The sequence below is a fragment of the Lissotriton vulgaris genome, chromosome 5, assembly GCF_964263255.1.
Source record: "Lissotriton vulgaris chromosome 5, aLisVul1.2, whole genome shotgun sequence".
NCBI classification, from domain to species: Eukaryota; Metazoa; Chordata; class Amphibia; order Caudata; family Salamandridae; genus Lissotriton; species Lissotriton vulgaris.
In genome coordinates, this window is record NC_141693.1 from 1,237,547,336 (window position 1) to 1,237,575,226 (window position 27,891).

Here is a 27,891-nt window from a genome sequence, read left to right on the forward strand (position 1 = left end):
CTTTCCCCATTTTCTTCCACAATTGAGACTTCCTTATTGCTGCTTGAACTTATTTTCATTTCCTTCATGCACTTTTCTGATTCCTCAACCACTTTTGCAATGGCAATAGCATCTTTTAATGTTGAATCACTCGAGGCCCACAGTCTTTCTTGCGTTTTTTTGCAATGACATTAAACTATAAATTGGTCACAAATCATTTCCTCCTGCATTGCACCAAACTGACCGATAGTTCTCTCAGCCTTGCAACAAACTCATCAATGCTTTCATTTTCTCTTTGGGGCTGAGTATAAAACTTATGCCGTTGCATAACCACATTTACATGCTTTGCAAATCTCTTTTCTAGCTTCATGACAGCTTCTTTATATACATCATCCAAATCCTCTCCATCCGGCAGGTATTTGAAAATATGGTGCCCTTCTTTCCCTAAATTTCCTAACAGTAATGCTTTCTTTCTTGCAGCTGGGAATTCGGTACCATCCAAGGCCACTAAATAGTTCTCAAAGCAGTCTATCCAATCCTCCCATTCAATATTAGGCTCACCTGGAGACATCAAGAAAGCTGGTGGAATTACTATTGAAGTACTTACATCCATTATATGGCTTGCACTACAACTTTCCAGCTGTAGGTGGCAGCACAGTCCTAGAGTGCTTGTTAGGAGTATTCACAACTAACCAATGAGAACGTAGATAACTAAATCTTCTTTTGTGAACAGGTTTTACTTCCTTGTTTTCAACTGCTTGCACCCTTCACGTAAGTGTTCTTTTCCTCTTTCTGTTCTTTTAATTTGATGCTGTGCTTTGTATGTAAGTAGAGAATTCAATTATGTTTTGACTGTATCTCATTTCACTCAGTGACTGTCTGCTATTTAAACTGCCCAAGAAGACATTTCTTGACTATATACCATGACAAAGCATTTAATTTTTAATCACTTGAGGTTAAACACTTTTCTTTCACTTTAACGCTCCACCCTCGTCGCCAAATTTGTTATGATAAATAAACCAAGAAGATCTGGGAATATTGCCAAGTAGATTTATTCTTCAAAGGAAGACCTGAACATCTTCATGCTAGACACAGCTGGGCCAACTGCTCACTGATGCTACAGGCATGACATCATCTTAGAACCATCTAAGGCATCATAAGAAAGCAACATTCTAATGAATGAAAGATGTGAGTAATGATAAAGTGATGAACCACATAACATATAAATATAACAAAAACATAGTCATTATTGGAATTTTGTCATCTGCTGTAAGGTGCTCGATGCACAGCTCCGCCCCCCCCCCCCCCCCCCCCCCCCCCATCTTTGCAAGCCTCCTTCTTCCACAGAATAAAACTCCGCAAAGAGATGGTGGCTCCTTGTAGCCAAAACAACATGTTTCAAACACCTAAAATACACACATAAAAGCAAGTTATTCATTGTCTGCATTTTCAAGATTTAAACTGCTGCGCTTACTAAAATGAACTTATCACACACAAATAAAAAATGAGCAGCAATGGGAGAAATTAGTGGGGAGAAGGGATAAGCAGCTGGGCAGATGGGGTGAGGGATGGACAAGCAATGAAGAAGGAAGGAGGAAGTAATTATGAGGAAAATAGTGAGTGGGGCAATGTGTTAGGAAGAATGTGGGAAGAACACTCATGTAACTATGCTCCAGCAACTGATGTAACTGTGTAACTATGTTCTGAAACAATGTTCTTCCTCATGTAAAGCGCTCTGATACCTCCAGGTCTAGCCAGCGCTATATAAGATAAAATAAAACACTGAGGAGGAGAGGAGATGGCCTGCAGATGCACTTGTATGGAGTGCTAGATATCAATTTTCCGAAGTGCATAGCCAGTGGAAGGACACCGGCAAATAGCCAGTTGCCAATGACCGGAAGCTGAACTTGGGCCAAGCTCCACGCCACCGCATAGACAGGCAAAGCAGAGCAGGATGATGTGCAAAGCGAAAGCAGACAATGTGCTGACCAATCAGATGCATGAAAATTGGAACACCGTTGAGATCAACAAATGGTATTTTCAGGTAAGTATTGGCTTAGTTCTAAGCCACTATTAAGATTTTTAGTACTCTGATCTTTGAGACAATTTTTTAACACACTATGGGCTTAGAGCCCGTCAACAGCTTTTCATTTGCTTGCTACAGTGTCACTCTCATTTCCTTCATTCTAGTTTGTGAAGGCATGCCTATTTTAAGTCCTCTCCTTGTGCTTGGCCCTGTGCTGGAGCATGGATCAAATACTTGCGCCCATCTGCTACTCACATTTTTGGTGCTACTTTTCTCTTTGTGTTCCAGCACTCCACATTCGTGCTTTGTGAATTTGCCTCTGCTCCAGTCGTTTTTTGATGATTCACCACTCCGCATGAATTCTTGTGTTTTTCCCCTCTGCCCTAGTTAATTTATTCTCCACACCCACCCACCCACTATTTCTGTCATAGACTCCCCAACTCCTGATTACAGCCACCCATTCACCGCCACCGACTCTCGTTTGTGTTGAGCCTGTGAAACTAGAAGCTCCTGCAGCCGTTTTGCCGGAAGCTGTTTGGTGCATGATTTTCATTGTATTTCCTTTACTTTAGGCATATTTGGTGTGTTTTGCAAGCATCCTCTCTCAGACAGGGAGAAGTGTGGAGGGGGAGTGCTGGTCGCACGGTGGCTCCTTTGTGTACAGCAGTGAACAGCAGCCCCTGAATTGCTTTTGTGTCTTTCTTTGCTCCGTTACTGCTGTGTTTCCCTCCCGAAACTGGCCTCTACTTCAACTGTGAATGAAAACAGATGGTCCTGGAGGTCTCTGGAGGGCACTTAAATGTATTGCTCTCCCTGTATAATATCTTCTTTTGCAAAAATATGATCTGCTTTGTGCCCCTCATTAACCCTCTTGGCGTTTGTCGACATCCTATGATTCTGGGGCAACACTTAATCTCCCCATGCCTACACACACTGCTTGTGAGCTTGAGTAATGTAACTAGTGCTCATTTAAAGCACACAGCTTCCAAAGCCTCAGAATAAGGAAAGACAAATAGATACCTATTTCCTGACTGTGTTGTACATAGTGAAATTAGAAAACCTGGATATATTTCAGCTTCGTCAATTAAAATGTGTGCTCTGGGCCAAATATTTTATTTCACTAAAACATTTTTTCATCATTAGCGCACATGAAAGCACTTTCAAATATGTGAGTTCAGAAAACCAGCTTAACAAAACTATCACTTTTAATAAGTACTTATCAGTGCAGTGTTATAATGTGCCTTAATAATGTCACAGCGCATCCACAGTGCGGCCTGCTCTGTCCTCTCTTCTGAGTTTAGGTGATTGAGTTGGGTTCCAAGGCATGGATGTTGTACGCAAACTGCCAGCAACAGGTTGCAACATAAGCACTGTGGGAAAAACTCTCAGCCTGGCACAGCTCAGTGGCGAGGCTTGCTTTAATTAAGGACTGGCCTGGTAACTGCAGACAGCAGGCTGCTGGTCTCAGAGCAGCACTGCCTCTTTTTATTCATGTGTTCTGCAGAGCTGTTTGCACTTAGTGTTTATAGCAAATCAGTGGCACACTTAGAAAAGAAATGCCTCTTTTTTTATTCCCAAGCTCCATATTAATTGCAAAGGCTTTTAGCAATGGTAGTATTAATGTGCACAGCATTTGAAGTTCCTGCAACCCTATTTCATGAGAGTATCTAAATTAAATCACTGCATTATTTCCTGTCTGCCACATTGCTATACTTCCTGTAAGTGTTGCACATATCTAGGCATGTACATTTTATGTTCCACAATGAAAAAACAACTATGCTTTTTTAATAAAGGTAAATCCCAACAGTCCACCATCCCTTCCCCGTGTTGTTTATTTGACTCCCCCCCCATTACTTTGCTTATTTCCCTTCTCCCCAACCTCCCAATGCCTCATACCATGTTGTGTGGCTTGCTCACCCCCGTTGTGTTACTTGACATGCCCCTGGTGTTGTTTTGCTTGACTTGCTGCTATTCAACATGGCTAAAAGACATTGACAACGCAAATAGCTCTCGGATTGCAATCACCTATTGGCTTTGTCAATGCTTGTTTTTTTAATAGATGAAATTTCGCAAAAATGGCTTCTTCAAAATCAGGAAGCCACTGAAATTGTACCCTTTGAGCTATGCCTATGATCAGCTTCCTTTCTATCAGACCTTATTTGTTTATGTAATGGCTTACAATCTAGCCTTGGTAGTGCACCGCTGGTGGTAAGATGCCTTGGTGTAGGTAGTGGCTTGCGTGCCAAAAGCAATTATGAGACTTTTGAACCAACATATCAGAGACTTTATACTGTTAAAAAACTTACATTGAGGCAGGCTCCTACAGTGAGTCTCAGCTGGACAATTGTTTTTTGTCCGGGGTATTGATACTCAAAGTACGGCCCTGGGGTCGCATGCCGCCCTCTTGACCTTTACCTGTGGCCCCATGGCCAACAGCAGACCCTCTAATAAGACGATGTTAAATAAACAGCTAGCATTTAATTAAAGGTTAATTGACGTTAAAGAAGGGAAGTCACTAGGGAGTCCTGCACTGTTTAAATTTAGGAACACCTTCATTTTCAAAGACATCTTGCTGTAATAGTGTAGAAATATGATAAAGTCTCTTAAAAATTCTAAAAGTGTATTTAATTAACAAGCAGAACATTTTCACCTTAGTACATCAGATTATATCAAAGTACTGAAAAGTACTATTTTAAAAGAGATAGTTTTCAAACATGAATTTAGAAACATTCATCCCCCCCCCACCTAGTCAACAATGGCAATAGTGAACAAAAGAGGCAAGTCAGTAGTTAAGTGCCCTCTTTGGGGGTCTCAGTTCCTTTTATACATGAACATTATAGTTTGGTAAATTAAGCACAGGAATAGGTTTTGTACAGTGCACATCCTGAAGTCATGTATTTCAATGCCCTCTTATAAGTAGGGAAAAGGAAAAAAACAATTGCCTAGGACCACACGATGTGGTAAGTGGGGACGCCAGGATTAATTCCAGGTTTTCTAGTTTCATATTGTGCACTTCAACTACTAGATGTGTATGCTTCACTTTCCCTACACCCATCTTACCATCAATCCTTGCACCGCCTAATCACCACCTCGCTGGCTTCAATGCGGCCCTCGGTCACATCACAGACCATACTTTTTGGCCCCTGGGATAATATTTGCGAGGGCCAATGCTTTGGGGTTTTACACCTTCCTTCTTTTTGTATCTCCTGCCTGGGTGATCTAAGGCTGCCAGAGGCGGGTTGCAACGCTTCGCAAGGAAAATACATAAATAATAAAACATTGAATTACCAACAAGATGCAATGAAAAACAAGTATTTTGCTGTTAAAGAGCAGTCTCCCAATAATTTAATCAATGAAAAATGCTTGAGTTTGGTATTAAAACACCTAATCTACAATCAGCAAGGGACAAAGTTTTGGCGTATGCTGTGCAAATGCCCCATATATCTATCCTATGCTAGATGAAACACTGTTTTTTCATTGTTGAGTTTGCAGCTAATGTGTTGTGGGATGGGATTAAAAAAAGAAAGTGCAGGGAATATGCACATGGCTGCCTTTGCATGTTGAATTAAAATATAAAACTCTCAAGAACAAAGCATATCTCTCTTGTGCATGACGGGAAACAGAAGGGGTCGTATAAACATGAGAGGAGATCTAGGGGATAGCTGGGTATAGGCGGATCAGTGGAGGGGTAAATTATTTAAGGATTATCCTACTAACGAGCACACGGATGCAACAGCATGCAATCCCATATACAAGCCATTGCCCTCGACTGTCTCTTGGTCTGAGATGTAATGGGGTGAAGACTTTTTAAATGTTATGATGCCTGAGATTCAAGACATTTCTTGTTGGAAAACACCTCAGTAACCCTCCTCGTCGGACTTTGCAGACCCGAATCTATCTGGAAGACCACCTCAGGGTGCTTTTTCTGCTTCCACGGGAGCAGCAAAGCTCTTGCACATGACAGCACCTCCTGTCGGAACCGGGCTTGGGTGCAGGCGTACAGGTACATGTTCACAGCAGCGTTGGTGAGGTCAAGCATGGTGCCTATATCAGCTGCCACATTGATGGCCTTCTCATAGTCATTTCTATTAATGCCATAAAACGAGGTTCGCAAAATGATCTGTGTGATAAACCGGGTGGTGCACAGGTAGGCGAAGGTCATTGACACTGTAACCAGAAGCACGGCAGACTTCCTTTTCTGAGCCCGAAAGTGGGTGGTGGTGCGATATCTCTGGGAAGACTCAATCATGCCATTGTAGACCTTGTTGCTGCGGTAAATCTGCCGTAAAGTCAACCCATTCAAGGTGAATATGATGATGTAAGGGATGATATATGCCAAAGTAGTCTGAAACCAAACCAGCCCTTTCACATAGAAGTGTGGTACACCGGTACTGTAGAAACACTCTATTTTCCCAGTCTTGTTGTTTGCTCTGGACTCATTGGCCCAGAAGTAAGGAATGGCACAGATGTGGCTGCATACAAAGACAGCTGTTATCACACAAAGAGCACCTCTAGGTGTGCAGATGCGAGCCTTGAGCTTCAATGTGTTGATGGAGATGAAACGCTCAACTGTGAAAGCCACCACCAGCCACACCGAAGTGTTGTAGGCACCATAGTTGAAGAAGTCACGGATCGTGCACCAGGGGTTCTTGAACCAGAAGGGCTCGGGGATGTGGTATTTGACAATCAACTCAAGGATAACAATGAAAATGAGCACCATCGTGTCCGCCACAGACATGGCCATCAGGTAGTAGCGGCTGGATGCCGACAGCATGCAGTTTCTCCTCCAGAAGACCAAAATAGTCACAATGTTGGCTTGAAAAAATAAATGAATGTGTTAGTCTCACATAAAAATATGTTTTACAAAAAGCAAGCAGACACTGAAGAACTGAAGACATATCACCAAACAAGCTGCAGAATTATAGCCACACTAAAGAACCCTACATTTTGTTTTCCTCTGTTGCGAGCTATGTCACTGGGAATTGTAAGGACACCATATGGGGACATAAGGATATTTTTGACTCTATATTCTCCTTTTGCAACAAAAGCCACTTTGGGTTTCCTCTGCATGACACGCTCATGTGGATACCCTCGCTTTATTGCTGAGGCTGCAGTTAACTGCACTCTGGGCCTGATGTTTCAATGGGGTTTTCCTATTCTGAGTCTAAGGAAAGGGTTGATACCCAAGGGCCTCTATGCCAATATTTATGCAACTGTTTATGCATTCCTCAAGTGTTTTCTGTTTTTTATGCCATATTTGATAATTAAAATCACCATATCAGCAAGTTTACAACAGGCAGGTTTAAAACCTAGATATAAAACCTGCACTGGGTTCCAATGTCCTATGATATATGCATAACTGTCTTGTCCAAACTATGGGCCTGATTTATAATCTACCAGCTGGGCCATACTCCACCAGTAATTCACTCCATCGCCCTGGCAGAGGTCCGAACTGCCATATTATGAAATGTCTGTTACCCGGTAGACATTTAAAGTATTCACAGCAACTGCTATGAAGCCGGTTCCTGTGAATGCAGTGGAACTTTGCTGTATGGCTCAGTCAAACATGACAGAGCCATATAGCAAAGTTTCCAAAGCTTTTTAATTTCTAAAAACAAAGTTTTTGTTTTTGAAAAAAACAAAGACATTGCCCCTCTTTGCCATGAGTCATCTCACATGGAGATGGGGCCATTTTTGGTTTTTAATGCCCCTTACTGCTAGGATTTTCATGGCTGTGATGGGCAGTAAAAACGGCTATATGTCTGCCCGTCCAAAGTTGGTGGGGGAACATATATAACCAAATCTCTGATGGCCCTTACTCCATTGGGCAGTTGGAGAAGTTTGGTCATGGCATAGACTCAGTAGTCTCCGCTGCAGCCTAACTATGGTCTGCTTGCTTCTAAATTCAGTGGACAGACCATTATCGGCAGTAAGCATACTCCATCATTGCAACAGTGTATGCTTACCGCCAACAAAAAAATCGGCCCCTATATTGCATACTCTGGAAACTTACATGTGAGAATGTATGCCATCACAGTACTGACCTCAGAAATTGGATATGGGTCCTATATTGAGAAAGTGCAAGCTTATATGGAATATGGCTGCGTAGCAAAAATTAGCAGAACTACTGAGTCATTTTCATTTATCTAGAAAAACAGATCATGTTTTAACTTAATCATAGTCAATGAGATTTCCTAGAATGCCCTAAGGACTCTGTCTAACACAACAGTTTATTGTTGCAAATAGGCATGTGTTCATGTTGTGAACCATTGCTGTTTATTATCAACTAACAATCAGATGTCAAAAATGTAGACTAAAAAAATAATTTTTAAAATTTGATTAAACACAATTAACATGTACATGTATATATTTTTTCAGCACTAGACTCCCAAAGGTTTCTGACTAAACTACTTTCAGATTCTGGAGAAGTGTTGAGATGCTATCTCAGTTTTGCAAAGAATCAGTTTTCACATTAGTTTAGAGATGGGCAAGTTACATATCACTTTACTTTTGGCATGACAAAGAACACTTTGTAGAGTTAATAATTGGTTCTTGACAGTACATCTGTCTCCAGACTAAGCATAGGCGAATTTTGCGAATCTGGCGTTTGCGAATTTGCGTATTTGCGAACCCGCAATCCGCAAAATCCGCGAATTCTCGCGAATTTGCGGATTTTTTTTGTGTGTTCGCAAGGGTTTCTGCCAGTTCGTGAGGGTTTTGTACCAGTTCGCAATTGCAAACTTGCTTGTCGGCTCGCAACGGTCGCGACTATGTTGTTTCTACGTCTGGTTCATCATCACAGGTTCCCAGCACCCTCTGTTTCACCACTGCCACCCTGTTTCACCCATGCCACCCTCTGGTACATCAATGCCACCCTCTGGTTCATCACTGTAGAATATGGGGGGGGGGAAAGCAAGCACACCTGCCCTGCTTCAACTGACATGAATTAATTTGGGGTTGATTTATGTTTTAAAATTCCAGTCTGGCACCTGCTTCCTTATCTGTAATTTGCTTTCTGTTGCAGTGCAATTTTTTTTCCAGGACCTTTGTGGCCTACTTGTAGCTATTCTATGAGCCTGCTGTGAGGGTCAGAGCAGGGTCATAGAATTGTTGCAACTAGCAACTGTACTCTGGAGGGGCCCCAGTCAGGAAGCACTACAGGGAATGGTTACTAATGATGAGTTTGAACTTTTGCACCTGCTGAGTGCTTTCAGTTTTGCAAAACTCGTTTTTCTGCAGAACAGCAACTGTAATGCCCCAAACAAACATAGGCAACTGAACTCTGGAGGGGCCCCTCAGGAAGTACTGCAGGGAATGGTTACTAATGATGAGTGAACTTTTGCACCTGCTGAGTGCTTTCAGTTTTGCAAAACTCGTTTTTCTGCAGAACAGCAACTGTAATGCCACAAACAAACTTACTTGTGAAAGTTGATTTCTAATCCAAAAGTGATCCAAAGAAAGTCAAAAGGCCTCAAATCCAAAAAAGTGCAGGCAAATGTCAAACTGAGGAGTTATTCTGATAAAAATCCTAATTTTCAGAAGGTCTATGCTGCTTGCTAGTGGATTTCTTGTGCAGAATTGCAAATTTTGTAATTTCGCGAGTGCGAGATTGTTGCTGCCCGCCGCACCTACATGTTCGCAATTGCGAACTTTCGCGATGCGTCGCCAAACTCCCGCGGGATCCCGCAGCAAGATCCAAAATGGCGCAGCACTCGCAAAATATCGAGAAAAACAACTTGGCAAACGCTGAATGACGGTAAGTGAACGCCGCACGCTGCAATATTGTATCACCAGGAAAAAAATCTGCGGCATGCGAATTTGCGGATTTTCGGTAAATTCGCGAGAGTTCGCGGATTGCGAATTTACCGAAAATCCGCAAAATCCGTGAGCGGAACGGATTTTCCGCCCATGCTTACTCCAGACAATTCTGTGAGAATACCAGGAGAGCGATCAATTTGTTTATTTATCAAGCTGCCTGAGATTGAACTTTCAAGGGCCACACATGCTATTTAATTGTCTTGGATAATGAGATCATTTATGGTGTTTTTCCCTGGAAGCAGCACAGATGGGTGGTGGGAAGTCATTAACCTATTTTCTAGGATTCCTAGGTCTTCTCTTTGGGACATGCTGTATCTCCTCTGTGGGCTTTGAGCACACCCCTCACTTGCCACTTGTTCCTGTGTTTGATTTTTGAAATTCCTTTCCTTTCTGTGGCTAATTATTCACAATTGTCCCTCCTGTTCATGGGTGGTTCTCGGCCCTGGCGAATGGCCCCTTACAAGATTTATTCTTTTTTTGGGTATTTCTTTTTGTTTCATTGCACTCTTTTTTTAGATAATGATCTTCTAGGTGTGCAGTTTTCAGCCGCTGAGATTTAAAAAATACTTCTGAGGTTAAGTCATTTATTGCCTTAAAGTCTCTATGAAGCAAACACAACACAGACTCTGATGCCCGGCCCACAGCTTTTTCCAGTTTACAGCCTTTAATATGTGCTGCTATGCCTCATCATTCTGTTGAAGTTCCACACATACAGCATGTCATGGTTTTTTAATCATTTGCGACATCAAGAAAGGTACGTCTTCCAGGATACTCTGTGGTCACACCACGATCTCTCTTTAGTGAGCTTTAACTGTGGCATCCCACATGCACCTGGGTTCAAAACTTTACAGTCTGGGCTGTGAGGGTGCTGCATACAGCTTCTAACCTGGAAACTAACTAGACTGAACAAACACATCAGAGGGAGAAATCCATGTATGCTTGATGAAAAAGAGCACCCAGCTTTTGTATAACAAAGATTCAGCCTCTTTCCACTCTGAATATTGGTGTTTCTGGTGTGTAGTTTCTATAATGCTTAACTATCAGGTGTTCAGGCGCCTGACTGTACTTTATCCAGTGTGTCATATTTAAGATGTGCTGATTGCGGGGCTGCTGGCCTGCATTTATTTTCGTACTTTCTTTTGTGTGTAAATATTTAAGGTATGCAGATTGTGGGACTGGCCTGCATTTATTTTCGTGCTTTCTTAAGTCTGTAAATGTTGAAGACATTGTGGTTGTGTGACTGGCCTGAGTTTATTTTCATATTGTCTTACATCTGTAACTGTTTAGAATGTGCTGATTATGGAGCTCATTGGTGTTTATTTTTATTAGAGTCTCTTGTAATCTCGCGAAGCTATGCATTTGTGGTCCATTGCTTTAAAACCCTGTGACTCCTGAGGAACGCGTGCGTTATGCACCCTGTGCAGGACCACTGTGCAGTTCTCTGTATCACTGTAACTTTAGTATATGCAGACATTCAGCTTCACGCTTCAAATGACTGCTGGACCGAACAAAGCCTTCGTTTTGCTTTTCAACCTCCTGCGGCAGACATTTCTCCTCGGTCACCTATAATCTTTCTTTGTTTTTCTTTTCTCCCTCTTTTTCTTTTCTGTATTTCAAAACAGCCTCTTCTGCCAAGGTTTTCTGATGTCCTCAGCTCTGCTCCTCAACATCTGGCAATCATTAAGTGTGAATGGCAGCTTAACTTGCTTGTATAATATGTTTGACATCTGTCTCTCCTCAAGATCAACTGGATGGAAAATGTGTGTTCTTTACAACTACTGCAGCTGAGAAGAAAAAAGGGTTCCGTTTTGAAACATGCTACTTTCAGTTTAGGAAACCTGGACTCTGGTAGCACAAGTGAGGGAATAATGCATTCTAGGGGGGGATGCTGTGTACAGGGGCAGAAGACGGCACTGGACACCTAAAGATCAAAACCCCAAGGGACTGCATATGATGATGATCATCATGATCTTGATCTCTGAGTGCAACAAATGCCCATGGGTATGAAGGCGCTGTAGTCCTGATGGGCTGCTTGGCAAGAACTGAAAAAAAAGAAAAGAGCATGGTAATATTTCCCAGATCTCCTATGCCTTGCTAAAGTGTAAAGAGCCAGGTTTTTAACGCCTTTCTAAAGGGAAGATGTGTTTTTTTGGAGACAAGATAGAGGGGTAGACTGTTCCACAACCTTGCTACTGCAATCGAAAAGGCTCTGCCTCCCCACGTTTCCTGTGGACTCTGGGAATAATTACATGCTTACGAGCTGCAGCTAGGTAGAAAACAAGTTTATTTGGATAACTGTCCATAAAACATTCAATCTGCAGAGTGGAGGTGTTTTGGCTGGTACATACAATTGGAACATTTTTCAAAATCCGCAGGACTTGCTGAGTAGAGGGCTTTATGAACAATGCAGAGTGCCTTAAAGGATATACGATTCTCTGCCGAAAGCCAATGCAGATCACCTAGACCTATTGATGCCGACTGCTGTTTAAGAATGTCCAGCGTAAGTCTAGCTACTGCATTCTTCACCAGTTACAGCTTTGACATGGTCGTCTGCCATAAACATGCCAGCTCAATTTTGCTCCACTCTTTCTGGGTTATATGGACAGCCTTAGGATGGGTGCCATTTTACACCACAATTTATCAATTACGTGCTGAAGATAAATTAAGAATTTTTTTTGTTGCTCTGCTTCAAGCTCCATTGCGGTATGTTGGTTTTGCCCCTGCATGGCATTGTCTGTAAGCATGGGTTGTTTTAAAATGTGTTGCAAGCAGACATCCACTGCAGTATGTTGTTTTACTTTTTTCTACTGTTTGAGTTCTACCAACTCTTCCATCCAGTAAGATCCTTGACCGAGGAAGGTTAGTGGCTATGCTGATCAGTTTTCGGTGAGTTTGTTTGTTTAAGTTATTGGCTCTTCTTCCAGAGTTGTTGAGCCGGCAAAAGGAGTTATAGCAGTTTGCTTACGCTTATCTTTGTTTTTGGGTATCTTTTTTTTTTGTTTGAATACCTTTTATTGCATTTCTTATGTGGATTGCTTTACATATCAAAAGTACCAATAGTTAAAATGTATCATAAAAACTCGTAGTCATATAAAGATATGCAGTAGAGACAACAGTGTGCTACGATGGTATTACTCATGCTCCATATCTTACATGTCAAATATGCAGCCTAAGGCACGTCTACTAAGGAATCATTCTTCCAAAATGTGGTGGGTTCACATAGAAGAGAAAAGGAAAATACAATTCAAAATAATGTAGTGCCACATTACCTAAGTTGTTAAAAGGTGCGGGGGATACATGAAGCAAAAGAAATGCAAAGAGTGCATGACATCGTGGTCTGTCTAGCCGTTCTTCCTAGCAGCTGATGATTCTGTTCCAAAGGTATAGTCTCACCTATGTGCCTCTAGTAGTGTGTATCATTAAACAATTATAGGACCAGTGTAACGAAATCCGCAAGTGTAGTCATTGGGAAGAGCCCAAAGGGGTGCTTGTACAAATCAATATTCAGAACATTGAAACTATCTTCAAAAACTGCAACAATAACGTAATACATAATAATAAAAAAATATATAAAAAATCTGAAAGAAGAAAAAAAAAGAGAGGCTGGTTGTCAATGTTGTGTTACCGCTAATGTAATGCATCTAATGTGAGATGTGGCTTATTTGGGAGTCAGGGGATATGTAGGTGATGTGGTCGGATGGGGGGGGGTTCAGAGGGGAGGTGCAAGGGTCAATAATGGCCTCAGCGTCGACAGTAGGATTTCGGCACGTTAGGAACCGAGTTATCAGAATTCAGTATGTGAATATGTTAACGCTGCTTCGCAAATGACTTTTCCCCAGGTGGAATCCAGGCATGAAAAAATTGCACTGGGCCACCTCTTGTGATAATGTCTCGCTCACAGATTGGGCCAAAGAGAGTGCGTCTACGTAATTCCACATTGAAGGCACGCCCGGTGAAAGACAATCAAGGTGTCATCTCAGGACTGTGCTATAGGGTATGATCGTAATCCCGCTGTTTCTTCCCTATGTAGTGTTATGCTTTCCGCTCTCGCCCAATTGTCAAAAGAGAAGCGCCAATGTGCCGCCTGGGGGGGGCTCGCTGTTTTTCCAGCGTTTAGTAATTAACCTTTTCGCCGTGATTAAACCAAGGTCCCAGAATCTAGTGGGAACTCTTGTCTGCTTTGTTCTTTTGTAGAGGCCTAAGATGCATGTTTCCCATGTGTGTTGCAGTTCCCCGCCTACACTTTAAGCTAAGGAGGCTGTCACTGCACGCCAATAGGCGTGTAGCGAGGGGCATGACCAAAACATATGCAAAAGATCTGCAGCTATAAGTGCACATCTGGGGCACTCAGACGTTGTGAGCCCGAAGTAGCGATTGATTTTGTCTGGAGACAAATAAGCACAGTGTATGATGTAGAACTGAATGTGTTTAAAGCGGGAGTTGCGCGGTATATTCGTTGCGCCAGTCAGTACCACTGCCACTCCATGTCTGTCCACTCCCGTCCCCTGTCTTCCGCCCACCTGTCCCGCAGGCGCTGGGAAGAAAATTGTGTGTGGGTATGGAGGGCCTGCGCAAGCCAGTGTACCACGTGGGACCCGTTCCCCATGACGTGCAAATATTGTATTAGCAGATGAGTTGGTAGTTCTTCAGAGAGGTCGCCCCAGGCCCGTGTTAGCGTGCGTATGAGTGTTGCATGTAGCAGAAACTGTCCTGCTGGGATGCCCATGTCAGTGGCTAGAGTCTCAAAGGGGACCAACATCCCCTCTGCATATAAATCTCCTACAGTATCTACCTCAGCTTGCGCCCAGCTGCTCAACACCGTCTCTGTGACCACGCCGCTCTCCCTGGGTGTCCCCAGTAGGGGTAGCATCGGAGCGTACGGCTTCATGGAGCTAATGAGTTTCAAGCTTCTCATATAGCACCTACGCGTTACTGCTAAGTGCAACTGTGTTGGACAACGGGTTTTGGTCAGAGGATAAAACAGTGTGTGAATTTGCGTGAGCGTCAGGACTGTGGTGTCCGTAGCGGTATCTCCCAGATTTTTCCCACTCAGCCAGCCGGCCACCCACTGCAGCTGTGCTGCTAAATAATAAAGTTCCTGGTTGGGAACTGCCAGGCCCCCTGCATCTGTGGAGGCATATAGCGTCCTCAAAGCCACTCGGGCCGTCCCGTATTCCAGATAAGATTCCGAACCGAGGTTTCTAATTCTCGGAATATGCGTATGGGGACATATACAGGGAGATTGGCATAATAATACAATAAAAAGGTCATCTGCGCCTGCAGGGAGGAGATCGCCTGTACTAAATTGCCCTCCAACACATCCGTGAGGGTCCTATAAATATACAAACCAAGGCAACAAAATTTTGTGGGGTACTAGTTGAGCCTTTCTCCGGCTGGCGGCATCAAAGGAATATACGCCAGACTTGGCCCAATTGACTTTAAGCCCCGACATTGTCTCGAAGGTATGGAAGATGGTAGTTAGAGCTAATGGAAAACAAGTCAAGTCCCTGACATAGAGTAATAGGTCATCAGCGTACAACGATATTGTGTGTAGGCCATCAGCTAGGGGGATTTCCCAGTCTGCATCAGATGTTCTCAACTGCGCTGCTAGGGGCTCCATCACCAATGAAAAGATTAAAGGGGACAGGGGGCATCCCTGTCGGGTCCCTCTACGCACGAGAATAGTAACAGACAGCAGCTTGCCTGTACGAACCCGCACTGTGGGCCTCTGATATAACAGCTCCACCATTTAGATATAGTCATCACCAAGGTCATATTTCTGTAACACCACCAGGTAAGGCCACTCTATGGAATCAAAAGCCTTTTCAAGGTCGAGCACCAAGCATCCAGAGTGGGGCCACCGACTTGTGGCAAAGCTCTGTACCCTAAACAAGCATCGAATGTTGTGTGAGGTGCTACGAGTTGGCACAAAACCATTCTGGTCGGTGTGGACGAGGTTGGGCACCAAGGGAGCTAAGCGTTGGGCTAGTGTGGAAGCCAGAATTTTGTAATCCGTGTTGAGGAGGGTCAGTGGGCGATTCGATCCTAATTGAGCACCATCTCTGCCAGGCTTCGAGAGGGAGATTAAGTTGGCCTCATTCAGCATGGGCGGGAGGGCAGAGTCGGTGAAGGCCGCCTCATACATCCGTAAGAGTTCCGGAACCAAGATAATAGAGTAAGCTTTATAAAATTCGGCAGGTAGCCCGTCTGGACCCGGGGACTTACCATTAGAGAGGGAAAAAATGGCTGCGCACAATTCTTCAGGCATCAGCGGGCGCCTAGTTCGTCACGCTGTGCTTTGTCTAACCCAGGCAAGGGTATATCAGAAAGATATACACAAGAGGAATGGTGGCAGTGTTCCCCTAACAATAGGGAAAACGTCAGCACATGAGATAATGTCCTTCAGAGAAATATTCTTTCAGACGTATAGTACAAAAAGTGGTGGTTGTTATGCCACCTGTAATGGGTGCTCTAGTGGCCTGATGCACACCCACCACCAGGAGTGTCTATAAGGCACGAAGTGCCTAGAAATCAAGAAAAATTGAGAGCAGGCCATTATGCACTCCACCTAATGTCAGCACCAGTTGTTATATCTTGCGTTAGTCCACAACATCAATATATAATGTAAATTTTTTTCACACAACTCCAAATTCAGAGATCCAAGCCAAGTCGTATTCTTCCAAATTTTTATTGTAAATCCATATTATTAAAACAACTTCACAGCTCACACCGCCGACACGTGTTTCGTCTCACAGAGACTTTTTCAAGGCAAGGAAGATAAAGGTGCAGATAGGAATGCTGTCCAGGGTCCAATTTAGTAGGTCGGAGTATGTTCACCCAAAAATGGGTACTCCATAATGATAGAGATGTTAAAGATGGAAAATAAATGCCCAAAATTCCTATCTTCAACGGCTTAAGATATTTGAAAAATCTTCTATTGTTCATTGTTTTTAACGGTAGGTAGAAAACTCATGTCTATCTTCACGGCTAAGATATTAGAAAAATCTTCTATTGTTCATCGCTTTTAACGGTAGGCAGAAAACTCATGTCGAAGTCAGTTATACCATGTCTGAATATTGCGAAACCTATCCACAGTGTACCACAGGAAAATGTAAGCCCGTTTTATAGTATAGTACGATAGTACTGGGTGGAGGTCCCTTTTAGATATCAGAAGGGTACGATAATAGAAACCTTGGTAAGTCTCTACAGAGTCGATAGTCAGCTGACCTCAATTCCAGTCGTCAAACGGAAGGGTATATCAGAAAGATATTCTGTTATGTCAGTAGCAGAGGTTTGCAGTCGGGACCGGTAAAGGTCCGCATAGTGGTCCGCAAAGGCATCATGAACGGCTCTCTGCGTGTATACAGTGTTACCCTGTTTAGCGCATATTGATGTCACTGGTGTGGTCTGGGCATCTTGCTTGATCAACCACGGCAGCAGTTTGCCTGGTTTATCCCCGAGGTGATGTGTGCGCGCTGAATGAGCTGTATAGTTCAAATGTCTTAGCCTATCTAATAGTCGCGCATGTGTCTCCCTGGCTTCTACTCCACGTCACCCTCCACCGCCTCCCGCTCCTTTTGCAGCAAATCACTCAATGCGTGTCAGTTCTCCATCTATTTGTTTCTGCATACCAGCTTGTGCACCTAGGCAATGGCCCCTAGTGATAACCTTGAACGCGTCCTATTCGAGCTGAGGGGTGGATGCAGTGTGATTGTTTTCTTCAAAATATTGTACAAGATGCACCGATAGCGTGTCGCGAAATGGGGCATCTAGTAATAGATCAGGTTGGAGCCTCCAGGTGAGTTTCGGCAGATGCGGGCGCTCCCATGCTAGTTCTAGGATATGAGGGTTATGGTCGGAGTGGGTGCGACCCATATAGTAAGTGTCAGTGACGTGGGGGAGCAAGTCACTTGTTAACATGTATCTATCCAGCCTAACATGCAGTGTGTGTGCGCCCGAGTAGTAAGAGTATATCCTAGTGTGTGGATTGCGACTCCGCCAGGCATCATGTAAGACCCATTGCGACGCCCGATTCGTCAGCGCCTTCATGGCCTCATGCACCGGTGCACTAGCAAGGGGCGGAAAGGAGCGATCGAGGGCAACGTCCAGGACACAGTTATAGTCACCCCCCAGCACCAAAGGAATGCCGTACCAGTGCTTCAGCACCGCAGACAGCCGTGTAAAGAAGCCTCCCTGCTACGTATCTGCCCTCCGTGTCCACCCTAAATTGGGAAAGTGCAAACGGAGTCCCGGGCTGTACCCAAATTAACGTCCCTCGGGCATAGGCCGAATATCCAGTGGCATACAACTGCCCCCGCCACCTACGATGTAATTTCTGCATTTCCGGGCCAGTTAAATGGGTTTCCTGTAAAAGGGCTAAATGAATGTGATGCCGTTTAAGGTAAGAATACATTTGGTATCGGCGTGATGGCGTATGCATGCCGCGCACGTTCCATGGGCAGATTTTAATCGTCGACATGATGTATCCAGGCATTCCCCACGACCACACACCCCCACCCGCCCACCACAGACAGCCAATGTGATGCCCCTCCGGGCCACACACCTAAAGTCACAATGGAGGAATTAGCGTGTACCCTCTGGGTTTGCATGAGATGAGAGAAATTGAAAAACAAATCAACCAGCACTTGGAACATAAGAAACAATTGAACAATGCCAAAAGGTCGACAGCAGAACATGTCGTCGTCCAAAACACTCTAATGAGGTAGCAAACTCTTAAGTTTAGGGGGGTTACTGAGCACTCGGCTCAACTATCACAGGTGCGTTTGTAAAGCAAGCAGAGGATGTATCCCTCCATACAGGCTATTCGTGTCAGTCGGCTTAATTGGAATAGATTTACTTCTGACCAGGAGTCCCAAGGCCCACAAAGTACAGTACTCTGTGTCCAGGTATCGCCGAGAGGCAGATCATGCTTTGCCCCATCACTCCTAAAGTTCGTGCAGCCACCATCGCCAGTCCCGCCCAACCACCGAACAGATCCAGAATGTTCCAACTGCCTCATCAACCGGGACAGTACTCGCTGTGCAACTCAGTTCGTAGATTAGGTTTAGTCTGGGGCCAGGCTCCAGCTATCTGCACCCACAAATCGCCCAGCAGAAATCGGGTCCAACAAGGCGTTAGAAATACCCAGAGACAAGCAATGCTCTCCAGGCGGCCAGTCTCACATTCAGTGGATCAGATCAGCTTTCTGCGGGGTGACATCCGGCGGTTCCATAGACATTTGTGAGTCCGGCAACCCATATATATTTTCATCGTCACTGGGCAACTCGCGTGGACTGGCTTCCAGGGCAGAGTCTGTGTCCGAGGAGCCGCTACGTTCCGCCACCATACGGAGGGCCTCTTGTTGTTCACTTTGAATAAGTTCAGCTGGAGGGCCAACCTCTGTCACCATGCGTGACTTTCGCACCGGCGACGACCTGCCTCTGCGGTGGCGTCTGGGTCCTCGGAAGCGTGGCAAAGGCGACGCCTGCAACGCCGCTCGAGTGGTGAAGAAGTGTGTTTTATCCTGGACCACCACCCATAGGCGTCCTGGAAAAAGGAGGGAATACTTCAAATTTAACTGACGGAGCTGTTGCTTGACTGCCAAGAAGGAGTGCCTCTGGCGCTGCACCTGAATCGTGTAATCAGGGAAGAACATGATCTTAGCATTCTCAACCCGGATTTTCCTGCAGCTTCCTGGTTTCTCGCAAGATAGCGTTGCGGTCGTGATAATTCAGGATACGGATGAGCATCGGTCGGGGGCTAGATCCTGCCGGGGGCGGTCGAGTCGGCACCCGGTGTGCTCGCTCCACAACAAAGTGCGGCGAGAGTGCACCTCCTAGTAGCAGATTCCGCAGCCATTCCTCCATATGCGTCGCAGGCTCTCTCCCCTCCCAGCGCTCCGGCATTCCCACAATGCGCACATTATTTCTTTGTGCCCTCCCTTCTGCATCCTCCACACGATCCTCTAAAAACTCCACGCGGTTGAGGAGATATTGCACGTGTCTGTCCGTTTGTGCGACTTTAGGCACAAGATCTTTAGTGGTGGCCTCCAGGTTGGTGGTGCGGTCCTCCAGGTTTTTGTGGTCAGCCCGCAGGTGCGTAAGATCGATAGCGACGCTATCTATCTTGGTTTCCAGGGAGGTGCGGGTCAGTTGCACTGATTCCTCTAGGCGTTCCTTCGCCGCCAGCACCGTGTCGAGCTTAGAGGCTGTCTGGTCCAGGTCAGCGGTTTCGCCGCCTTCTCCATTCTCCCATTTGTCTGTGTACCGCCAGCGCCAGTTCTAGTCCTGGTACCCCCAGACATGGGCAATGCAATGCGTGTCGCGCTGGCAGTGCGCGCAGTGATCACCTCAGATCCTGGAGAGGCCGCTCAGCCCTCGAGGCCAGGAGCACCAAGACTCGTGGGGGCGCGGGGCAGCATTGCTGCCAGTCTATGCAAGTAGGTCATACCCCGTGGTGGGCCAGAAGACGGGAGTGCAGCAGGGGAAGGTTGAGGTGGGTAGGCGCCACCATCTAGTGCAGTCTGCACCCCCGTAAGCTCAAGTAGGGGTCCTCACCTATATCTGCGTAGGTGTTCTCGGCAGTCAGTTACGGGGGCAGGGGTGGTGGATGGCGGGCACCTTCCTTATCATCAGGCAACACCTCCGCTGCCGGCAGTCGCGGGCACCCTTGAGTCCGTGCTGGCCGCACAGCGGCAGTAATTAATGGCAGCACCTCAGCTACCCAGCCCGGAACACGACTCCTCCGCCCTGGGAAGCGCCTGCGGCAGGTATCGGGAGATAGATTCTCCCGGTAGCAGGGCAATGGTGCAAATTCGGCAGGTCCGCGCAAGTTTCTGAGCTGCCGCTCCTCAGCTCCGTGGGCACAGGCCGCGGCTCCGGGGCCCTGCAGTGAAAGTCAGTCCCCGGCCTCGTGTAGGTGCGGTCGTCGATCAGGAACCAGCGAGGGAGGCAGTCCAACTTATGTCTCCCTTGATGCGGCTGAGAGCATCCCCCCGGCTCCAAACTCGGCAGGGCAGCAGATGTCCACCTCGTACAGCTCCGCTGGTATTGTAGGCCGATTCGGGATAACTAAAACGGAGTTATGGCCCATGGAAGGGGAGCTCGGCTCGGAGCTCTATCCAGGCACGTCCTCCGCCATTGCGTGCTTAGCCACGCCCCTTTGTTTTTGGGTGTCTTGCTGTTTCTTTCTGAAGTCTGCGTCCAACAAAAGCTAAAAGCTCGAGGGGGTCTTTGTCTGGTACGTGTTCTTGTTCTGGGTGGGGGCAGTCTGGGAAGTGAGGCATGGCAGCTGGCAGCTAGATTTACCAGAACGGAGGGGCTGGGGCAAAGATCTGTGTACTAGGATCAGGAAATCCTTCAATTCCTTGCTTTTTATACTGGATGTTTTTGACTGAATTTGAATCGCTCTGGCATGTGTGCTTATCAGTAATCACTGGGCTCTCATGGAACCTTGCAGATAATGGTGTCTTGTCCCCTCTAGGTCTGGTAGCATTGTTGTCTGCTGTCTACCCTGTTGCAAAGCTGGCTGCTTTCAGCGGAATAAACACAAGGAGATGATGGACAGAGCGCTGAAACTTTTCAGGCACTCACCCCCAGTCACAGATCTGGGGTTAAATTGATACTTGTATAGCGCACTACTCACCCGCAAGGGTCTCAAGGCGCTTGTACGAATACCGCTGTTGAACCCATCCTGGCTTTCCCTGTGAGGCGTCCACTCCTGGGCACCCCCAAGGTGGAGGCCAGGCATCCTTAGCGTTGTGGGGGCTGTTGTGGAGATTAAGCAAGCTATTGCCCAGAGTTGCAGAGTGGGATTCCATGATTGGAATAGGCACCGAGGCGAGAATTATCAGGTCCATGGAATTTTTTTGAGCCCAAGACCTGCCGAGGCGGGGAATTGAACACTTGTCCCGGGCTAGACCTCTGCATCAGGGTCTGCCGCTCTAACCATTGAGCCACACTTCTCCACATCATTGAATCAAACTTTGTTCTTTAGCTCACTTCGCCACCCCAGTTCAGACCCTGCTATATGCAAATCAGTCTTGACCCTCTGCCTCATGGGAACAGTCCAGCCCAGTCAGGTCCTCTTTGGAGCGGAAACAAGCATCCTGGGACCGGTTTCGGGGTAACACCCCTCATTAGCCAGGCTAGCTTGAATCCAGTGGCAAAGTGAGCAAGGAACCCACGTCTGGCCATGCCCTGCCAACTTAGGGCAAACAAAGCAAACACAATGAGATGATAGACGGTGTGCTGAAACTTTTCAGACACTCACCCCCAGTTACAGATCTGGGTTGAATCCATCATCATTCTTCAGCTCACTTCGTTACCCCAGTTCAGACCCAGTTTTATGCAAATATGCGAATGTGAGATATGTTGGACACTCCAGTATTTACACAAATAACAATTCAAGTACAACTATTTTATTTTATTTCTTTTATAGCGCTTTAGCTATAAAAGCTAAAAGTAATAAAACAAAATAGTGGAATTTACTAATTCAGAAACAAGATATGTAACCATGTACTCAGAATCCCCACCAACAACGTCTTTCTGTCTAGTTATCAGTGTCAAGGAATTCACTCCATTCAAGCTGTTTTCAGCTCCTTGGTAATTCAGCAAGTTACAGAAACAAATGGTGGAATTTCTAAGAACTCAGGGGATTTGTCTAATCATTTATTTAGGCAACATCTTGATCATGTCTCAAGAACCACTCACCCTGAAATACCAGCAAAACATGACAAGGATCTCTTTTATAACCTTGGATTTGTAATGAACCGAGACACATCAGATCTTCAATACTCAAAACAGATAACGTTCTTGGGCTTTGCCATAGACTCCACTTCAGCTTCTTTGTCCTTACTAATCCAAACGATTTTTTACATAAAGAACTAATTTTTCTGGGTCCTTGCAAAAGAGAATATCACTATCATCTGGATAATCAGTTTAGTAGGTCTTGTAACCTCCTCCAAGCAGGAGGTCATCCCAGGACCTATGCACTACCTCGCCCTTCAGAGATTTAAGATCCTTTACTGAGGAGGGGTCTCTCATACTTTGATTAATTCTACTTTTCGACATACATGCAACAAGATCTGCAGTGTGACTCGACCATATAAAAGTGTGGAATGGAAGGCTCATTTTCAGTCTCTTGCAGATATAGTGATCGTATAGGCTAGGGTGCAAACTGTGGAGAACTAGCAACGGGCGGAATATGATCTCAGAAGGAACTGTCTTAACACATTAACTGTCTGAAACTTTTTTTTTTAAAGATCTTTTCATTAAACATAATACAGGCTTTAGCTCAACATCAATTCCAAAATGTCATTGTAGGAGAGACACATGACCCAAATTTCAAAAGCATGGTGTGCATCCCATAATAATTACAGCTATCAGATAACCTCATTCTCTTGGCGTAAACTTTAACGTCACTTCTTTCAAGCAAACGCAAAGCATTCCTCCTGGTATCTATCAATGGCCTCTGTGCTTGGCCCAGGCACCCCATATCTTTTCCCCTTTACTTGGGCAACCCCGGCTCTGATATATCACCTGTTCTGCCCCATAGCACCAAACTGTCTGGAACTTTTAGTCGAATCTTTTGTGGTTTGCACCCAGAAATATCACTGCTGTGCTACCTGGAAATAAACAATGTTCCAGCAGTGCAGCATGTAAACTATATGCGAAGAATGCCAAAGACTATTTGCCTTACTACATGATTCACAACTTATCTGTCATAGCAATTCACCTCCCAGGTAGGGAGAACAGTATAGAAGACTGGAATTTCCGACACCGCAGGGATTCAAGTAAATGAAAATTGATCTCATATGTGTTTGCCAAGATAATGTAGAATTGGGGTCCATGCCAAACTGATAACTTTGCCTTTCATCTGAACTTTCACTTGCAACTGTTACATTTGGAAGCAAGACACTTCAACTCTGGCGACGAATGTGTCCATGCACAACTAGAAGGGTTTGAACTATGTCTTCCAACCTTTCTATGTGTTGAGGGTAGCTCTTCAAAAAAGGAAACAGCAAGCAGAGGTGATTTCAATTTTTTATGTGTGGAGGACTAAACTTTGGTCTCCAGTCCTCCTAGAACTATCTTGCCAACATCCCTTGAGTTTTCCGATTCTTCCAAATCTACTTATGGACCCAGTAAGTCAACCTTATCTGTTCATCATCCAAAATCAACAGCATATGGTTGCTTGGAGAGTTTCCGGGGATGATGGCTACTGCCAGAATTTTTCAAAGCAAGCTGTCAAGCTTATCTATAAGACCTGGTCCGATTCTACTCACAAAAGCTCATTATTAGCTTAGGGCAGATAGTCATGCTGGTACACAGACCAGGGTGTGGACCCTCTGGCAACAGACATAACTTTCTCAGGCATCTGAAGGTCTATCCTACAACATTTTGAACTTGTATAGCACACCTATTTCTCAGGTCGTACTGGATGAAGAGCAACCCATTGGTGAGCATCCTTTGGTATCTAAATTGGTGTGGGAATTAGATTTTCTTCACTTTGTCATCCTGGATATTCTGTTTTATGAGAGGTCTCTATGGTTCAATAATTTCTCCAGGCATGGTCTGATAAGTATTTAACCAGGAATCCAAATTCTGCCAACCTGGCCATGCGTCTTTGCTTAGCTTCGTGTAAAACAGTGTTGGATGTTGAAGCATTGGATCTTGCAGGTAAGTACTTTACTCAAGAAGGAGTTACCGTTCTCATATTAAGGAGGACAGAATTCTTTCCCAGCTTTCCAGGTGAAAGCAAATTCGTTGTGGTACACTGCGTAAGAGCTTACAAAACGGTAACTGCAGAATTCAGATCGTCCCCTACTACATATTTCCATTGTTTGACCTTCTGACCTTGATGGATCAGATGGATTTTATTTAAAGGAGGCATTGCTATTTCATTTTTTTGGAGCTCACTTAGAGGTGAAGCAGTCTCTGAATCCATTTATTTTGGTGTAGTTCTGCAAAACACCATTCACATGGTGGACTGGTGTTTGGATACAATGTTTAAGGAATTGGATTACAAACCATTAAGACATTATTGTTCTTTGTTTGTCGATCCGCTTTAGACTTGCATAATCTGAAGCTTCCGATCTTGTCATAGAATCAAACATTTTATAGCATACTTGCTGGCCTATTTCTAAACTGGTGTGGGGTTTATCTTGTGTTATATTTTCATTTTATTTCTGTGTGTGTGGTGTACAAATACTTTTACATTGCATCTAAGTTAAGCCTGACTGCTTTTGTGGCAAGATACCAGAGGGTTAAGCACAGGTTAATTTTGGACTTTTTATGGTTCACCCTGATGGGAATTATGGCTTTTGCTTGATTTGGGGTTACACCCCTTTCAACCAAAACCCAACTTCTCACATTGGTGTCAAATTATTTATATGGATATTTGCGATAATGCTCAACATCAGAGTTGACTTCTCTTTCAAATTCTTCTTTGTTTTCTATTGGCTATTTTTCTCCTTTTTCTAGATGTTTGTGCCCTGCCTTCCTTTTTTGTACCATGGAGATGGGTATGATCCAGTTTGACACCCTAAGCAGGCTGAGCTGCTGAAGCGTTGCAAAGGGAAGGGGCTATAGGCAGATAGGAAGGCTACCAAACTGGATCTCAAGGTAGCCAACATAGCCCTTGAGAGGGTACAGAGGTTGAAGACCAACTGAGAGGAGGATGACCCAGAGGAGGAGGGGGTAAACCTGAGTGATAAGGGGATGGAGTACCCAGACCTGGGACGTGAGCTGCAAGGGGAGCACATTCACCCCCAGAAGAGGCCCAGGTTGGGGCATGGAGCAGGGTATCTGCCTAGGTCTGTTCCCAGAGGAGCTGGAGGTCAATAAAGTGGAGAGGAAGCTCAAACTGCAGCTGCCCAAGCTAAAGTTGGAATTAGGGCAGATAATGGCAAGGGAAAGACTGGCCATGGAGGAGAGGAAGGTGGTCCATGAGCTCAGTCTCAAGGAGCTGGACATCAGAGACAAGCAGGCAGAGCCCAGCTGTATTGGTAGTAATGTTACCCCATTGCCCAATGGAGAAAGGGGAATCCCCATCCCTGAGGATGTGGTGCCTAACTTTGTTGTGGGGATAGCATAGACAACTGTTTGCCTTGGAGATGAATAAAGTCCCTAAAGAAGATTGGGGTTAGCCTCTGCGGGCATGCTCCCAATGAAGGGAGGGAGGATCAGTTATCCCCAGGTAAAATGGGCAGGAAGGTATAGGCAAAAGTTTTCGGAGAGTCAAAAAAGCTATCCCTACAGTCCTGGCTGGATTGTAGGGATCATTTTTCCAAGAAACCAGATGGTTGGATGAAGGGCTGTGAAGTGATTCATTACAAAGTGCTGTATAACTTGATTGCTAGAGAGCACATGTTCAATTTTTGTTTTACCGAGCTGCACTAACACCTTGTGGCTAGTAAGGCCCCTGACACAGGGAGCCTGCTAAAGAGGTGGTTGCTGGATCAGCACCAGGGTCCACAAGAAGGTATATGGAAGTGACCCCAAGAAGGGTGGTTCAGGTTCCGCTTAGCAGAGTGAGGGGAAGGTTAAAAGAGACACAGTCAAGTCCCAGAGCCAGGTAGGGGGAAAGGGTTCCCCATGCTCATTCTCATAAGAGGAGGGAGGTTCTGGAGGGTGATGCCCATGTCGCCCGATTCCCAATCCCGCTGCTCCAATTGTTCTCAGCTAGGACATAAGCAGAGGGTCTCTGTCTGTCCTTAGAAACCACCCACTGGTGGGGCCTCTATAGGTCGGGCCATTGGCGCAAAGTAGAAATATTGCCACAAAAATATCTTGAGACAGAAATATCGCTGCAAAAATATTATGGGGAAGAAATATCGACAACAAAAATATAGTTGACAAGAATATCGACTGACAGGTAAGTAATATCGATTACATAATAATCGTTGTAATAAATATCGTGTACAAAAATATAGTTTACAAAAATATTGATTTATTAATAATTTTATGTATTTTAGTGTTTTTAATGAGAATGTTCTGTAATTTTATTAATTTTACTAGTTATTAATTTATTTTAAGTTTAATTCTGTGTTTTTAGTTCCGTAGCGGGTTGTGGGTTTATAGGGGAATTGGGTGGAAAGTAATTTAATTTTATAAAATGTACTGAATAATTAATGTGTTAATTGATGAATTAATTATATTTTAATAATTAGTTGTTAATTAATTTTGATTAGTTAATTATTAAATAATGATGTTAATGGCTTAATTATTTTAGGTGTGTGTTGTCGTGTTTATATGTGTAAATTGTGTGAAGGGTGGTAAGTAATTCATTTTTTTATTGATTAATTATTAAATAGTTTAAAATTAATTTGTAATTATTAATTGTAATTGTGCAATTAATTTTAGGTGTCTGTTGTTAATATGTGTAAATGGTATGAAAGGTGGTAAGTAATGAATTTGTTATTGATTAATAAATATTAATAACTTATTTTTCATTAATTAATTAGTGATTATTGAATTTAATGTAAAATTAATTGTAGGTGTTTGTTGTGCATTTTATAGTGTTAAATAATGGGTAAATATTTGTTTCCTTGTTATTAATAATATATTCAAAATGATATATTAATTATGTTAATTTTGGAAATTAAATTTAATAAAACTATTGATTTTTTGTTTTTTATTGTTTTGAGATCCAGTGCTTTCCCTACTGTTGCACTCACTGGAGTGGGAATAGTAATGTTTACCCCTACGCTATCCACCGCTTTCCCTACTGTTGCACTCACTGGAGTGGGAATAGTAATTTTTACCCCTACGCTATCCACCGCTTTCCCTACTGTTGCACTCACTGGAGTGGGAATAGTAATTTTTACCCGTCCGTTATCCAGTGCTTTCCCTACTGTTGCACTAATTGGAGTGGGAATGGTAATTTTTACCCCTACACTATCCAGCGCTTTCCCTACTGTTGCACACACTAGAGTGGGAATAGTAATTTTTACCCTCTCGCTATCCAGCGCTTTCCCTACTGTTGCACTCACTGGAGTGGGAATAGTAATTTTTACCCCTACGCTATCCACCGCTTTCCCTACTGTTGCACTCACTGGAGTGTGAATA

General features: G+C 44.4%; 1 protein-coding gene across 1 annotated transcript in view; it reads right to left on the bottom strand.

Moving 5' to 3' along the window:
* Nucleotides 1-4,612: 4,612 nt before the first annotated feature.
* LOC147712387 (putative G protein-coupled receptor 139) overlaps nt 4,613-27,891 on the bottom strand; it is a 55,190-nt gene continuing 31,911 nt past the window's right edge. The window contains exon 2 of the mRNA XM_086920328.1: nt 4,613-6,820. Coding sequence (XP_086776454.1) covers nt 5,820-6,820 — 1,001 coding nt within the window. The 3' untranslated portion in view covers nt 4,613-5,819. The remainder of the gene's footprint in view (nt 6,821-27,891) is intronic.